The 17,817-nt window shown below is 41.9% G+C and overlaps 1 protein-coding gene across 1 annotated transcript; it reads left to right on the forward strand.

Moving 5' to 3' along the window:
• The first annotated feature begins 527 nt into the window (after positions 1-527).
• Positions 528-17,252, forward strand: LOC149124835 (rho GTPase-activating protein 20-like). Its single transcript, XM_089301954.1, has 8 exons — positions 528-588; positions 5,808-5,987; positions 9,786-9,922; positions 11,149-11,310; positions 13,269-13,351; positions 15,061-15,167; positions 15,958-16,153; positions 16,494-17,252. The coding sequence occupies exons 2-7, from the start codon at positions 5,897-5,899 to the stop codon at positions 15,963-15,965; spliced, it is 588 nt and encodes a 195-aa protein (XP_089158080.1). The 5' UTR covers positions 528-588; positions 5,808-5,896; the 3' UTR covers positions 15,966-16,153; positions 16,494-17,252.
• Positions 17,253-17,817: the final 565 nt, after the last annotated feature.

The raw sequence follows: 17,817 nt of genomic DNA on the forward strand, positions 1-17,817 counted from the left end.
GAACTTTCACTTTGACTCTGGCCTTGTCTAATAAGGCCGGAGTTTGTGAACCCAAGAGGTTTCCATAGCCTTGGCAGCTCATGACAAGAGCCTCGGGTGATTACTGACGTCATAAATAAGAGTGTCAACTGTTAAATCAATAATAGGAGTCACTGTGCACTTGCTGCCCATGTAGGATCTGTGTTTTTAATGTGTTGTACTATGTGAATGAATGGTAAGACTTATCTTCAAACAGTACTTTATGCTTTGTATGTCTGTGTGGGTACAAAGTGTTGAAATCTTTACTTAGTATATACTAAGTTGATCTTCTGTATATAAAGAGAATTAAAAATGAATCTTACTGAAGAGTTGGTTGGGAGAGGGAGTAGGAGATGGGATGGTTTGCGAGTGGGAGGGTGGTTATGGGGGGAAAATGCTTTCAAAATTTATATTTATTAAAGTTTTCTAAAAAACAAAAGAAATACATCCTTGAAGTATGCCCTGACAAAGACTTGTGATACTTAGTTCTTTTTGTCTCTAAGGGCTCAGAAGTGGACTACCAATTGTGGGTCTATTCAAACCAGAGAAAGACCTCTTACCCGCTCATCGGTAAGTGTCCAGCAAAATAAAAAATGAAATGTATTGCTTCAAAATGGTAACTATTAATTTCCAGACTATGCATTGTTTGTTCTTAAGCTTAAATATCTTTACAAGGGAGAAAACAACCTCATGTAGTCAGTACTCATTTATAAAAGGAATTGCCAAGTGTATACTCTACCCTGGGTGCCTGACAACATATCTTCATACAGCAATTTAAGTTGTAGTTGGAAAAGAAACTGAAGTTTTATTCTCTGCTTTTCCATGTGGATAGCACAACTGTCTTGGAATAGTCCTTTTTTTTTTCTTTTTTTGTAATGAAATGAAAATGGGGTCGAATTTCATCTCTCCAAACATTTGATTGATGCCCATATACTGGTTTGTATTCCCCTTTCCATTTCTAGTCTCATAGGTAATCTCTATTTTTAAGTCTTGCAAAATCTGTCAGGTCTATGTCCAAGTATACCACTCTCCCTCCTCCTTCCTTTCTTATTCTTTCTTTTAAGTTTTATAATAACATACTTTCAGTTTACTTTAAAATCATATGCTTAACCCTCCACTAAGTAAAAAATTTACCAGTAGTAAGAAAGAACAACAACACTGTTCTAAATAGTAGAGGAACAGGTTATTATTTACAGACAAGGGCTTTAAACAATAATCACATCTCAAAATGTGAATTTTACTCATATACATTAAATTTTTGTACTCTATTTGGTACCACAGATCAAGGAAAGCATATGATATTTGTCTTTTTGGGACTGGCTTATTTAACTAAATATAATGGTTTTCCGATGCATCCATTTTCTTGCAAAAGACAGAATGTTGTTCTTTTTTGTGGTTGAATAGTATGTATATAGCACATTTTCTTTATCCAGTCATTGGTTGATGGACAGTTGGGTTGATTTTATATCCTAGCTATTGTGCAATTGAGCGACAATAAACATGGGGGTACAGATAACTCTTTCGTGCACTGATTTCCTTTCCCTTGGTAAATTCCCAGGTGTGGGATGGCTGGGTCACATGATAGGTGTATTTTCCTGTTTTTGAGGAATCTTCATACTGTGTTCCATAATGGCTGTATTAATCTACATTTCCACAGATGTGTATTAGGGTACCTTTTTCCTACGTCCTCACCAACATTTATTGTTTGTTGATTTCTGCATGAAAGCCAATTTAATTAAGGTAAGGTGAAACCTCATGGTGGTTTTGTTTGCATGTCTCTGGTAGCTAGTGATCCTGAGGATTTTTCTTGTGTCTCTTGGCCACGTGAATGTCCTCTTTTGAAAAATGCCTGTTCAAGTCCTTTGAGCATTTTGTAGCTGGGTTGCTTGTTTTGTTGTTGTTGAGTTTCTTGAGCTCTTTATAGATTCTGGATCTTAATCCTTTATCTGTTGTATAGTTAGCCAGTGTTTTATTCCATTCTGTCGGTTGCTTCTTCACTTTGTTGAGTGTTTCCTTTGTAGAAGCTTCTTACTTTGATGTAATCCCATTTGTGTATTTTTGCTTTGATCTCCTTGCTTCCAGGGTCTTTTTCAAGAGGTGTTTGCCTATGCCAGTGTCTTGCAGAGGTTCTCCAATGTTCTCTAGCAGTTTGATGGTATTATGTCATAGATTGAGATTCTTGATCCATTTTGAGTGGACTTTTGTATAGGGTATATAGGTATATAGGTAGGGTTCTTACCTCATACTTCTGCACATGTATATACAACTTTCCAGCACCATTTGTTGAAGATACTGACCATTCTGTAGGTATTGATTTTAGCTCATTTGTCCAAAGATTAGTTGGTTGTACATGTTGGATTGGTTTATGAAGATTCTATTCTGTTTCATTGATCTATGTATTTATTTTAGTGTCAGATCCAAGCTGTTTTGATTATAGTAGTATGCTTTTTTAAAAAAAGATTTATTTATTTATTTACTTATTTGAAAGTCAGAGTTTCACAGAGAGAGGAGGGGCAGAGAAAGAGAGAGATCTTCCATCCGATGGTTCACTCCCCAGTTGGCCACAACGGCCGGCGCTGTGCTGATCCAAAGCCAGGAGCCAGTAGCTTCTTCCAGGTCTCCTACGTGGGTGCAGGAGCCCAAGGACTTGGGCCATCTTCTGCTGCTTCTCCAGGCCATAGCAGAGAGCTGGATTGGAAGTGCAGCAGCGGGGTCTTGAACCGGCATCCATATGGGATTCCGGCACTTTAGGCCAGGGTGTTAACCCACTGCACCACAGTGCTGGCCCCTGTAGTATGCTTTTAAATCTAGTATTGTAATGCTCCCAGTTTTGCTTTTGTTGTTTAGTATTGTTTGAGCTTGTTGGGCTCTCTTGTTTTTCTGTATGAATTTTAGCATCATAGTCTCTAGATCTGAGGAGAATGCCTTTGGTATTTTCATTGGATCACATTGAATCTGTAAATTTCTTTCTTTCATATGGACATTATGATGATAAGTCTTCTGATCCATGAACATGGAAGATTTTTCCATTTTTGTCTGTTTTCTATTTCTTTAATGCTCAATAATTTTCATTGTAGAGATCTTTCACCTTCTTGGTTCAGTTTATTTCAAGGTGTTGACATTTTTGTAGCTATTGTGAATGGGACTGATCTTACCAGTTCTTTGTCAGGCTTGGCATTGTCTGGGTACACAAAGTCTATTACTTTTTTGCATTGATTTTATATCCTGCAACTTTACCAAGCTCTCTTATGAGTTCCAGTAGTCTTTTAGTGGAGTTTCTGGTTCCCCTGTGTTTATGAATGTGTGTGTGTGTGTGTGTGTGTGTGTGTGTATACATGCATGCATGTCATCTGCAAACACATATATATTTATTGTGAAATTATGTCAAGAAGTTATTTGAGCATGATTAAAAATTAAGATAATCACATTCAAACTCCTAAAAGGTTTTTTGATTAACAAACATGTACAGTTCAGCCATTCTTTTTGTTGAATTTTCTAGCACTTGATCTTGAGGTTGTTGATAAAAACATTATACTTCTCCTAAAATAGTTGTTGAATTAACCTATATAAAGAAGAAACCATTCATGAATCATCATGTGTTTCAGTGTCTCTCATAGAAACAAGCCCTGGAAAGGAAGGGAGGCATACTATTTGTCATAGACTTTGTAATATAATGCTGGTGATTTCTATGAAAATCAAACAGTATTACTTACCTGGGCAATCTTCCTATTCTTCTTTCAACAGTCATGTAAAGGAACTAATGTGTAATTTATAATGTTTTCAAGTCACTTACAAAATTTGAAAATAAAGTTTCTGTTCTTTCTGAATGTACTTTGTCAGTCTCAAAATTCAGGAATTGCTAAATACATCTGAGGACAAAAGCCAACCACCGATTTTATGATGTTTCTCCTTAATTTTGACATCTTTGTAACAAGATAGCAATAGAGGCCGGCGCCATGGCTCACTAGGCTAATCCTCCGCCTTGCGGTGCCGGCACAGCGGGTTCTAGTCCCGGTCAGGGCGCCGGATTCTGTCCCGGTTGCCCCTCTTCCAGGCCAGCTCTCTGCTGTGGCCAGGGAGTGCAGTGGAGGATGGCCCAAGTTCTTGGGCCCCGCACCCCATGGGAGACCAGGATAAGTACCTGGCTCCTGCCATCGGATCAGTGCGGTGCGCCAGCCGCAGCGCGCTGGCCACGGCGGCCATTGGAGGGTGAACCAATGGCAAAAAGGAAGACCTTCCTCTCTGTCTCTCTCTCTCTCTCACTGTCCACTCCGTCTGTCAAAAAATAAAAAAAAATTAAAATAAAGATAGCAGTAGAGTTAGTGTGCAAATCAAATACTGTAAATGAATTTATTGAGTAGATGGCATTTGTTTATGTAAAATGTTTTTTCTGGAGGATGATTTGGACCCGAACAATGGCATGCACTGTGACTGGCTCCAAGAAATCCTAAGAGTGTATCTGTCGTTGGTGACTCCTAGCGGTCCTTATGGATGTGTGTTTAATATGCTCTCAGTTCCTGATCATCTTTTTCTGTCCTGGTTATGCCGATGGTTTGGTTTTGTTAATATTGCAGTTGTAGAAGCTTCTTTTACCATGAAAGAGACAAGTTGCTATAATTCTTGCTCTGAACAGGGTATTAATGTCCCATGAAATGGAAAATTTAACTAATATGTCAGAAATTGAATAAAGGGAGCTTTCACTTTGTTGTTGAAAAGAAAATCCCTTTGACAGCACAGAATCGTGAAAACATGTTCGAAGTTTAGTTTTTGAGAGGCAAAAATAGACACAGAATGTTAAATTGCTAGTTCTATCCTTAAAGGTCCACGAAGATTGGAGGTGTCCTAGGGCAAGGGCCAGGAGCCAGAAGGCAGGTCATCAGTCCAGTCTTGCACGTGAGTGGCAGGAACATCAGTGTTCAAGACAACAGCTCTGCATCTTAGGGTCTGATCTGCATTTGCAGAGAGCTTCAGTCAGGATCCATGATCAAGGACCAAACCAGGTGGTCCAATGTGGGACAGAGGTGTCTTCATGGACATCCCAATTGCTAATACCCACCAGGAGCAGAGGATCTTGAGAATTTCTTGGGTTGCCAGCAATTTAAAATTGAGAGAGGAAAGCAATGACATTACATGTACTCCGTGAACATCAGTTGGTAGGATGGCTCTGGGTCTCTAACACTCTGCAGCACTCCCTCAGCTAGTGAGCTGTGAGGGGCTCCCGAGAGGGCCAAAGTAGGAGGGAAGTGTAACAGCAGACCATGGCCCCAGTGCTCTTGAGAATCACAGGCTATAAAACTGACAGAGAAATGAAGTCTCTTTTCATGATCTAACATCGTGGGAGAGAGATTCTAGGTTACAGCAACTCATGACATATATGGCCCAATCATTTAAAAAATGCAGACCACTGATGTTTACTCATGTTTACTCATATGAGGACGTTAAAAATCTAGTTGGAGTCAAGGCAGATTTTAGCAGGCCTTCTACTTTACAACGGAAATAACAAGTCATCAGTGTGCAGTGCACTGAGGGATCTTGGTCTTCTAAGCTAGGCAATGGGCTACTACTTCTGTTTGCATTGGAAAGGTCCTCTGCCTGGGTGCCTGCTTTATGCAGTGCCTCCCCAGAGAGAGCACACCTGATGCTCACTCCCAAGACACAGCTCTCTTCCTTGCAGAAGCCCCAGGAGAACTTGAGCTGTCCCCGGTGCTGTACCCACACTGACAACAAGGCATGTTTGATCATACCTGTCACCATCAGCCTGATGTGTATTGAGATTTTTCTCTGCCTAGGGCATGAGTGTCCATATGCTATCCAAGCAAGCTACCATCGAGCTGCCTTTCATAATCAGGAACCGGGGAAGTCCACCTCCGCCCTGAGCATGGAGGATCCCGTTCTGGAGATCTTGTCTGATGGAGGGATCCAGTTCGTGTTGAAGCCCAGGCACACGGCTAAAAGGCAGCGCCGGTGCGGTAAGTCTAATTTCCAGCAGGGTTCTGCTCTCTGCTCATCCATGCATTCCTGAGAAAAAAATTCATGACAGAGAGCTGTTCTCCATGAGGGAGGAGGTGTGCATAAGTACAGGGACCCAGTACTCACCAAGAACCAGGCTTAGAGAAACTGTTCAAAGTCAGAACCCATCTCACTTCCAGGAGGATTGTGGTGGTTCTTCTACATTAGAACTTTTGTGTCCTCTGGATACCCTGAGCATTTGCTCCATAAAATAATGCATGCACAAACTTATGTGTCTGTAGAGAGAAGTTTCTTGTGGCCTGGCATCATGGTACAGTGGGTTAAGCTGCATCCTGCAATCCACATCAGAGCATTGGCTTGAGTCCTGGCTCTCCCAGTTCGGATGAAGCTCGCTGGCTTTATCAGAATGTGCCCGGGAAGGAAGCAGAAAATGACCCAAATACCTGGGTCCTTTGTCTCGCATGTGGGAGACCCAGGTGGAGTTCTAATCTCCAGCCCTGTCCCTGGTTGTTGTGGCCATTTGGGAAAAAAACAAAGTGATGAAAGATGTCTTTCTCTGTGTGTTATTCTGTATTACAAATAAATCTTTACAATGAAGAGCATCATGTGTGAAGGCCTGGAAATGAAGACTAAGCATTCCAGAGGGTAACCCTGAACCTGGAGTGAGAGCAGGAAGTAATCAATGTACTGCATGCCTTAGACTTACCTTATATGGAAGATCTCCAGGATGGTGAGAAACTGTGGCATTGAATTTGGATCTCTTCTGGCTTGGGCTGAAGTGGCTAGGGGGTTGCTTCCTGAATTGATCTCTTCATTATGCCCACGGCATGCTGACTTCCTCCAGGCTTCAGATGCATATCTAGACCAGACATGGACTGAACAGTTACGATCAGGGATGTTTCAGCTTTTTGCTTTCCAGTCTCTCCCTACTTGTCAATATTCTTTTGAGAGACCTTTCTCTGAAGAACAGTTTTTAGTAAGGTGGGAAATATTGTGGCAAGAATATAATGATTTCCACTGTGAATGGTGTTCGTACTTTTCTTGTGAGGATATTCTGTGATTTATATAGCTTATAAATGTGGTTTTGGTTGTAATTTTGAGCATATAGCAATATTCTATAAATGTTGCTCCTATGCAAGATTGTGAATCTGAACTTTGTAAACATCCACAACCCCCATTTGGGCAAGAGAATGCCACCACCAGAAGTATCGCCAGGAGTGTCAGAAAGGCTCAGTGTTTTTGAAGTGAGCTTGTTGAATTATGCAATGTGTCTCATGGAAAATGGCTGCTGTTTCCATTGGTCACAGAAGCAGCATGCGCTCTCAGTAAATAATGTACCTTATGAAAGCCTCAGCTAAGCACCAAAAGTATTTTTGTTTGAGAAAGATTGTAATGGCACTCATCTCTCTCTGTTCCCATATGTTCTGGATGTATAGATTCATATCAAGGTATGGAGCATGATGCTTCATTGCTTAGCTGTGTGACAACTAAGTAGTGGATTATGTCCCAATAGATTTTTAAATAATGAAATCAGGTGAGTCCTAGGTGTACCAGGTTGTGCACGAGTTAAACCATGTATTCTTGCCTGTTTTAAAGAAAGAGTTGGATATGGTAGTATGTATGAGCAGCCTCCTGCATTTGAGATGGCATTTGCTTTTTTCTTGTCTCCTTTTAAAAGGTGGAATTTTGAATGCTTGGTGTTGGATTACTTTGTGACTGCATGCTATCTGGAGAGTACTAACTAACCAGAAAGAGAATGGAGATAAAGTTTACTTTAGGGTGAGGAAACTGATGTGTGGGATCCCTTACACCATTTGATTGTAAATGATTACAGAAGAAAGTAATTCTCTTCACGGTTGTGATGAGTTGTGTGCCATGCTGAGTAATACATTATATTAGTGCAATGAGGTGTAGATAGCATCATTCTTAAACAAGTTGAGTCAAAGGAAAGTCCAAAGAATTGAGTAACTGGACTGGCTGATGAAGTGGCACATCTTGGAGCCTATCCTGGCTTCCTCAGTGATATAGCACCATGAGGATTGCCCTCCCTTGTTTGTCTGATGGTGATGCATTCAGGGGCCCAGAAATGCCAAGAAGATGGCTGATGAATGATATTTGGGGAGGGGGCCGGTGCTGTGGCACAGTGGGTTAAAGCCCTGGCCTGAAGCGCAGCTGTCCCATATGGGCACCAGTTCTTGTCCCGGCTGCTCCTCTTCCGATCCAGCTCTGTGCTATGGCCTGGGAAAGCAGAAGAAGATGACCCAAGTCCTTGGGCCCCTGCACCCATGTGGGAGACCCAGAAAAAGCTCCTGGCTCCTGGCTTCGGGTCAGCATAGCTCTAGCCGTTGTGGCCATCTGGGGAGTGAACCAGTGGATGGAAGTCCTTTCTCTGTCTCTACCTCTCTCTGTAATTCTGTCAAAATTAATCTTAAAAAAAACAAAAAAACAAAAAAACAAAAACAGATTGTTTTTGGCAACTTCACCCATCTGTCTATCACACTGCACCTTGACTCCTCTGGTGCCTTTTATGATATTCAGCATAAATCGGTCATTTAAGAAGAAAAGTTTAGGTGCCTTCTTAAGAAAACGTGCACAGCTGAGCAGTAGATACTCCAAACTCATGTTTTCCTTGGTGATCCTCTTTTCTGTGGAAAATTCCTCTTCAGCGTTCAGTTGGCAGAGCTTGATGGGTAGCTAAAATATAGGCTGTATAGCTTGGCAGGGTGGCACAAGGAACAAGGCCCCACGGGATCCTGCCACTCATTTGGGAACCAAGTGAAGAAGGTGAAATCAAATCACCTGGGGAACAGGTTAAGCTTTGTAACCCTGAAGAGTGAGGGAGGTAGAGGCTGGTTGAGTGATATCAGGGAGCTTGTGTCATGAAGTGCAGATCTCTTTGATGGGAGTGAGTTGCTGGTGGTTGGGCATTCAGACTACCAAACAGGAAATCTCATAGGGAAAGGTGACTTAGCATGAAGTAGATTATGAGACTCCACTTAGTTTGAATGTCAACTGTATTTTTTTGCTTTTCAAATGAGTTCTGACACCTGACTCCACTGGGTAAACTTAAGAGGATGTGTATAACTCAATGTGAGGTGTCTCATTATGCAAAAAAATAAAAAGCAAAAACTGTAGGTAGCACTGCCAGAATTGAACCTGAGCAGCTTCCTCAAGTCTTTATATTTCATTTCTGGTTGATGAATTGATTGTTTGATTTGAGAGACCATCACACACATGCACAAGAGAAGGAGAGAGAGAGAGAGAAAAGAAGAGAAGAGTTGAGTTGAGTTTCCTATCCTCTGATTCACTCCCTAAATGTCAGCCGTGGCCATGGGCCAGGGACAGAACTGGAATCTGGTATTTACATCATGTCTCCTTTGTGACAGGCAGGACTAGAGCTGGAATTTGGGAACTTATTCCATGTTGTGCTTGTGAGAGGTAGGAACCCAAATTTGTTAGCCATGCATACTGCCTCAGAGGGCCTGCATTTGCAAGAAGCTGGAATTGGGAGCCAAAGATGGACATCAGGTCCAGATGCTCTGATATGAGCCTAGGGCATCTTAACAATTAGGCTAAACACCTGATTCTAACTGCCAGCTTATAGGAAATTGGGAAGAAAAGTTCATGAACGTCACGTGGATGGTACTAGCCAATTTCAGATCGTAAGCTCTTGTACACCACAAATGGATCAGTTTCTGTCTTTTCTAAGGCTGGAAACAGTCACCTGTCAAATGGAAAGGGTGGAAACAGAATCTGTCAATGATCCTCTACAGCTAATGGTCTCACTTTCTCCTCAGGCTTTCTCACAAACTGTCTGTCTTGCTGGGGCATTACCAGAAGCCATAATGACCTGCCCCAGGACTCCCCTCCTGCTATTTCGGTGCCAACACTCCTGAGAGTGTCTGGTGTTGAGGACCTGACCCTCACACTCTGGGTAGGTATCATTTTGATCTTCTGAAGCCCTCCTCAGGAGTGAGCGTTCTGAGGGCTTGGTGTCATCATCCAAAAGTGTTTCAAATGAGGCCATCATTTGTCAGTCCCTGGCTTTGGCTGACATGCCTTCTTAATGTGACCTCAAAGAAGAACAGTCAGCTCAGTTATCGTGGTCTTACTTCAAAGGCAACAGGAGAAAGAACCGTTCCGTTTATTCTGCTGGTTTCAGCGATGTTACCCAGTCACCTGCTCACACACAGCAAAAGGAATGTTTCTGAATCTCTTGGAGTCGACATCCCCCCATGTTCCCCTTTTAGCCTCTTCCTTGAAGTGTTCCTTCATTTCCTTTTTGTCTAGATGACTCAAACTTAGAACTCAACGTCCCTCACTGTGGGCGTGGTTTGTATTTCAGATGATTAGATGGATCACCTGCCATTTATGTATCCTTCTATCATAAGAGAATGTGTCAGAGGAAAGCCACAGAACGTGGCCTATGTTATTTCCCAGGAGGGCATTTAAGAGTTGGCACATTGATTGTCCAGCACATCTACATACACTATGCTAGATGTAGGGCATTTTTTGCGAGGTGGGGAGGAATGTATCAAGTTAGTTCCATGCTAGATGGTGCCCCAGCCCTTGCAGCATTCACAAGTTGAAGGAGTTGCTAGGATCCTCATCACTGTGACATCATTCATGGATAAAAGGAAAGCATGAGTAAGGTGATGTCCTATGCCCAAGGTCTCATGAAAAGTAAGGGACCTAATAGATGACAGATTCCTGGAGATACCTGACTGTGACACTCCTGTTCCCCTCTTGGCATGAAGATGAGGCAGAAGGACATGAAAGTCAACAAGTTTGGCAACAAGTGTGGCAACGAGATTTTCCTAGTTGGGAAAGGCCATCAGTACTAGGAAATAATGAGAACAGCATGGTAAAACAGGAGAGAGTGATTCACTAAAAGCTTGAAGCAGAGAAGTTTGGTGTACAAGTTTCATTCCTTGAAAAGGAAACTAGGTTAAAGCCAGCATTCAAAACAATTTAGTGGGTGGACACAGATCAGATGGATGGGTTGAACATATATTTAGAGACACTGAACAAAATTTTCTTCCCTCACTTCAGCTGCTGCTGTGTCAGTTCCCATACTCTTCTCTACAGGGGGCTAGCTTTTGTTCTGGGCTTGTGGATATGAAATGTCCTTTAATTAGTTTTCCTTTTTCTTTTCCACAGGAAGTGATTCGTATTATCAAGCAGAAAGGGCCAAAGACAGAGAATATTTTTCAAAAAGTTGGTGACATAAAGTCATTTATAGCCCTAAAGGAAAGATTTAACACAGGAGATAGAGGCGACTGGGGCAATGAATCGCCACTTGTGTTAGCAACACTGTTAAAGGTAGGGGGATTCTGGCATCATCTATGCACAATATGGAAGCTGTGTGATGGGTTTCATTCCTCGTGACATCTCAAGAAGAGCAGTAGGCCTAATCAGTTAAGCGTCTGAGAAACTGAAAAACACATCAGAAACTCCAGGTTGTAGGCAGCTACTCCCTTCATTGGACAGACTCTGCTTGTTAGATAGCTTTCCCAGTCTTCAGACTCCATGCTTGCTGTCCTCATCTGAATGCTCCATGTAGAATTATGCTAGCATAGTTATAATTGCCCAAGCATCTTCCAAATAAACCCTGGTTATTCATATAGAATTTTGGCCAGTACAAATCTCCTGCATTTGCCAGATTTGACAGTGTCTTCCTAATGACATCAGAGTTTCCCAAAGAAACTTTATTTGAAATTTTGAAAACCATTCTAGGTGTTTTCCACAATAAGCAAACATTGCTCTTAAAATGAATTAAAAATACATACAAATGCCAAGAAAATTCCATTCTTTTCATTGCCATTCTTTCCCCTGTCTCTTATGCCTTTGCTTCACACGTGGTGTCAGGACTCTGCTATTTGGAGCTGCCTTCATTTTGACTACTGTTGGCATCTTATGTTCATTTCCATTGTACTTAAGCCAATACTCCTAGTTATAGTTACATAGTAACGAGCCCCAGCACAAAGCTCAGCTTGTGAATCTGACTTTGAAAGTGTTGCAGCAGGCAAAGCTAGGTTAGAAGTTTTAAAATGTTGGGCCTGTGTTTGGCATAGCAGGGTATGCTGGGGGTTGGAATGCTGGCGTCGTATATCAGAGCCCCAATTCAAGTCCTGGCTGCTGTGCTGCTGATCCAGCATCCTGTTAATGCATCTGGGAAGGCAGTGGAAGATGGCCAAGGTACTGAGGTTCTTGCCTCCCATGTGAGAGGCAAGGATGATGCTCTTGGCTTCAACCAGGGTCTGAACTGGATATTGCAGCCATTCATTTATGTAGGATCTCTCTCTGTCTCTCTTCCTCATTCATGAACAGTGTGCGTGTATGTGCATGTGTGTCTCGCTCTCTGTGCCTCTGCCCATTGAGCACAGAATTCTCTTTTTTTATTTATTTGAAAGTCAGAATTACAGAGAGAGGAGAGGCAGAGAGAGAGAGAGAGAGAAGTCCTCCATGCGATGGTTCACTCCCCAATTGGCCGCAATGGCCAGAGCTGCAGCGATCTGAAGCCAGGAGCCAGGAGCCTCCCCTGGGTCTCCCACGTGGGTGCAGGGGCCCAAGGACTTGGGCCATCTTCCACTGCTTTCCCAGGCCATAGCAGAGAACCTGGCCGGAAGAGGAGCAGCCGGGCCTTGAACCGGCACCCATACCATATGGGATTCTGGCACTTCAGGCCAAGGCGTTAACCTGCTGCGAAACAGTGCCATCCCTGAGCAAAGAATTCTAAAATCCAAGGTGATGCAAAATACACATGTATTTCAAAATTGTATGGTAAAATCACAAGTATCCAGGTACATTTCTGTAAGGGAAAATTGAATTGTTGGTCATTTCAGCAGCTGTGAAACAAAAATCTGGCAATGCCGTAATCACTACAAAAAATATCCTTACATTCTTTGAAACGCTCAGTACACTTGCTCTTTCCTTACCCTCCATCAATGCTTGGCCACATGTTAAATGGTTACACTTCTGTAATGACTTCCGGGCCCACACGTACATCACTCAGATCATAAAAATATACACTAGGTTAGACAGTCACATGTTTGTGTTGTTTCTGTTGTACATGAAGTTGATGTCATTTTTCAACAAGATATAGTGGTTACCCCTCTGAGGACTTTGGAGTCTGATTTTTGATAAATACCATGGGAATCACCTGGAGAGTTGGTCCAGGCTAAACATAAATACAGTCATGGAGTTGGATTTGCCATTGAGCTCCCTAGAAGCAGAGGTGCAACAGCAAATCGTCTTCACATGATCTCCTTGGCTCACAGTGTGACTTCCACAACATGCCCCGTCTAGTCATCCTGCAGCACAGGGAAAGCCAAGAGAGGACACATACCCCACGTGCATGGAAGTAAGTACCCAGCAGACAAAGCTGCTCCTGAGCCATCCCAGACTTCCCCATCATTCAGAGCTCCACACATACTGGACATACTCCTTGGGAAACAGTCAAAGGCTGTAACTACAGTGGGAGAGTATTGGACGCCAGTGACATAGTCAGGGTATAAGAGGGCTTGGATTTTGTCCGTTTTCTTCACTGTTCTATCCCCAGTAGTCCAAACTGGATATGACATAAATGACTACTCAAGAACTACTAGAATGAGTGAGCAATGTCTGGATTATGAACACAACACTTACTGAGAGGCATTTCCTACACTCACTGCTATTGAAAAGTGTCATGGGCCATATAGTGAGACCAGTGGAAAGAAAGCTAGCAAGGGGATATGAACTGGAAATATAAATCCCACCATCTTCTGGTTATATTTGTAAAGAATTGATCAATGAGCTAGTGAAAAGGAAAGTAGAATGAGGCTATTAGGAGAGTATTTTGCCCCAGGGAACAGACATAGTCAAAATGTCCAGTCCTTACTTCCTATTTTCTGTGAGTACATGTGTGTATATTTAGTTCATTTGGTTCGGAACCTTTGCTGCTAAGACTTAAAAGGATTAGTCTGAAATCAAAATGTGAAGTATGTATGTTTACATGTCCACAGTGCATAATATGATTTAGGATGACCCATAAGCAGATTTGTCAGTTTGTACTATTTTGCTAAAATATAGGCAAAGAAGACTATATAGATTTGTTTTATATATTTGAATGGCAGAGTGAAAGAGAGAGACACGTATGGGTCTGGCAATGTAGCGCAGTGCATTTACCTACTACCTGCAACACAGACAACCTGTATGTGCACTGATTTGAGTCCCAGCTGCTTGGTTCTGGATGAACTTACCACGAATGGACATGGGAAGGCAGCCAAAGATGGCCCAAATACTGTGGTCCCTGCCACTCACATAGCAGAGCTGGGTGGAGTTCCTGGCTTCCGGATTCAATGTGGACATTTGCAGAGTAAATTCGTGTATGGAAGATTCCTCTCTGTCTCTGTTTCCCTCACTGTCTCTCTGTTTCTTTCTCTCTCTCCTCTCTCCCTCTCTCCCTCTCTCCCTCTGTGTGTGTGTGTTTCAACTCCATCTTTTACATAAATAAATAAGCTTACAATGACACAAACACACACACATGCTCATACAGAGATGTCAATCTTCCACATGTTTTCTGAGTGGCCCAGGTTGGGCTGGGCCAACCTGAAGCCAGAACCGAAAACTTGTTTCAGGTCTCTGAAGTAGGGCAGAGCCCCAAGTACTTGGGCAGTTACCCACTGCTTTCTCGGGCACTTTAGCAATGTGCTGGATCAGAAGTAGAGCAGCCAGGAATTGAAGTGACCCTCTGATAAGAGTTGATGGCATCCCTGGCAGCAGATTAATCCACTATGCCATAATAACTACCCTCCAAAAGATGATTGAGACAATAAGATGAGGTTTTTCTTCCCTTCCAAAACTTCTCAGACTGTGTACACCTCTAGAGTAAGTCAGAAGAAATGGAAGCACCCGTTTCTGCATGTACACAATGGTGGGAATTAGAGGCCAAACTCTATGGAGGTCACAGTTTGAACGTCTAGAGAAAAAGCGGAGATTAAATGAAATATTGCAATTAAATGTTTTCTTTGTAATTTCTCAAGTCTATATTTGCCAACAAATTGATATAACTTCTTTTTTAATCTCTATAAGGAGTGTCTTCGAGCCTTTCCTGGCACTCTCTTTTCAACCGACCTCTATGATCAGTGGCTGGATGTTCTTGATAAAGGGAATGACGAGGAGGCCAGAGACATCCAGAGGTGATTCTATATAATTGGTACTGCATTCCAGACATGCCTCAGAAGGCAACCGACATAGTCTGAGAAAAAGATTTTCTGCTCTCGAGCATGAACCACTAGAAGAGTGCACATTGTGAAGAGGGTTCTTGTAGTCCCACACACCACAGCCAGAATCAGAAGACATGTAGACTCTACCATTGTCATTGAGTTCTTATTTCTCCCCAAATGTTATTATGGAGTTGTTGATATTGTACACATTCTGAATGTATGACATCGGTGGGGAGGAAGTCCGCTGGTGTCAGAGACATGCTACAAGAACAGTTGACCACTGGTCTGACCGTCATATTGTCAGAAGCAACTAAGTGCAGATCTCTGTGTGTGCTTATAGAATTGAAGTCAGTCAAGCGCTTTTGTATGTATTCATGCCCGGGATGTGTTTGTTCCATCACTGCTTTAGACTCTTGTCTTGAGGCAGCATTCTTGTACTATTACCTTTCAAAGAAGGGCAATGCTTTCAATTAATTGCTGTTGAATTTCCTCAGTAAGCTCTCACCTGAGAACATTCTGTAACACAACATCTGTTTTTAATATACCTGTGTTCAATTAGATATTTACAAAGTTATCCCAAATGAAAACACATTGTGATTTCAGCAAAAAAATCATAGGAATTTTTTTTAAGACTTACAGCTCCTTTTGTCTGTATTTTCATTGGATTATGTCAATGGCATTAAAACTACTGTATTTCCTTTTTTTTATCTACAAATTCCTGAGGAAAATGACTTGTTATAAGACTGCATTTTTTTGTGTTTAGGCTTTTAGCCCATCTGCCCAGAACTAACACAGCTCTCATAAGACACTTGTTTTCATCATTATATGCAATCTCATGTAATGCATCATACAATCAGATGACTACATCAAAGTTAGCTTTGTGCATCACCCCGAGCCTTCTGTGTGTCTGGCGATCTACTTCAAGAAGCCCAGCCCTCGAAGATGAAATAAGGAGAAAGGTAATGAGTACCCTGTTTGTTTGTGTTGGAAAAGTGAAAGTCAGGATTTGCATTCTTGCCAAAGAAGCGAGTGATATCAAAATATTAGCCATTCAACTAGGCCACAAAATATGTTGGTCTTCTAATGAGAAATGTTTTTGGACAAGTTACATAGTATTCTTGGAAGTGTAACTGTCATTTATGAGATAAAACTGGTTCGTATGTGTTACTGTCAAGTGCAAATTTTTGTTAGAATCCAGAATTTCACATTTTTGTGATGTTCACGGTTCACATAGGACTTGTGACTCCTAAATAGGCCAAGTGGAAAAGAGCACCCCATGTTCATCCTTTTGTGTCACAGCTTTCCCTCGTGGAGTTTCTGATTGCAAGTTACCCCAGAATATTTGCAGTTGACCAGAAGTCTAAGAAGAGCTGTATGAAATCCAAAAGAAACATTGGAGAGAGTACCCGGCAAGTCATCGCCACTGCGGGGCAGAGTGCTGCCAGCCCAGGTGAGAGTTCCCTGAGGTGGGATCTTAGGGCCAGCGTGCCAGGTTCTCTGGGAGAATTTCACTCCTTTGCTAAGAACCAGACCGCAAGCCTGCCAGGTGTCACAGGAGAAGCTTGAGTGATGTCCTGTAGCTCAGGGCTAACCCCAAGAGTAATGCCACCCCTCCCATGACTCCACCTGCTCTGTCTTCACAAGGGTAGCACAGATCAGGAGGTTTTATGGTGTCCTGAGACCAAAGCACAGATAAGATGATGTACTTGACTTACCACGCCACTCTTGCAAATGATGTGTGCATCAGAGAGATCGTGTGTTGATCTAGTCTGTGGAACCATTTTCTAACCAAATGTAAGTGTAGCCCTTACAAATGAGAGTGCCTCATGTGCTGAGGAAACGTGGACTTAAAGTAGTATGTGACTTCGCTGCTAAACATATTCAGATGAATGCACACTTTTTCATTATAGGTATTTATGATACAACTAGAAACAGTGTGTGCATAGACAAGTTCATTCTTTGAAATGCATTTCCACATACACTTCTGAATTACTCTCTCCCATATAATCAGTGTGTTCCTGTTGAAGCATCGGCGAGGCTTGGTACTCTGTGGTAGCTGACACATCCCAAGTCCCAGTGCTCTTTGAAACCCTTTGAAAGGGAATAGTGTTAGGGATGAACAGAAAAGACCTCATGTCATAGAGGCTTCTTGCCAGTGTTCCAAATTTGGTGCCTTCATGTACCAACGTGTCACCTTTGTATGTTGTGTACATAAATAGTACTCAAAGTTAAAAATAAAAACCTTAGAATAAATGAAAGATAGGGATTTGTTTTGCTCAAGAAAGTAGTACATCTATAAATCATTTTTTCATTAATTGTTCTTTCATAAACTTGTCTTCATGATGTCTCAGAAACTGCAAGACAATCTCCAATATGAGTCAATGATGTTATTCTATCCTTGGCTCCCTGTGGAAAACTAATGGGTACTTTTCCAAAGTACAAGATTCTTCATTTAAATGATTTCAAGGATTAAACCTCAAACTTTCAATTCAAAACAAGAATTGGTTTGATTCACAATGAGTATTCAACTTGGGCATCATTTTCTCAGAGACATACTTTGATATACTTAGTTTGATGATGTCTCAGAACTTAAAGAAACCCACATTGGGAGCAAATGATATTT

Source organism: Oryctolagus cuniculus, chromosome 8 (genome assembly GCF_051225735.1).
Source record: "Oryctolagus cuniculus isolate XC-2025 breed Fujian yellow rabbit chromosome 8, ASM5122573v1, whole genome shotgun sequence".
Lineage (NCBI taxonomy): Eukaryota > Metazoa > Chordata > Mammalia > Lagomorpha > Leporidae > Oryctolagus > Oryctolagus cuniculus.

Excerpts from the sequence above, each read along its gene's own strand:
- LOC149124835 (XM_089301954.1), top strand. The coding sequence starts at position 5,897 with ATGGAGGATCCCGTTCTGGAGATCTTGTCTGATGGAGGGATCCAGTTC. Across the intron at positions 9,923-11,148 it reads ACCTGACCCTCACACTCTGG|GAAGTGATTCGTATTATCAA; the intron begins GTAGGTATCATT and ends TCTTTTCCACAG. Across the intron at positions 11,311-13,268 it reads TGTTAGCAACACTGTTAAAG|TGTGACTTCCACAACATGCC; the intron begins GTAGGGGGATTC and ends CTTGGCTCACAG.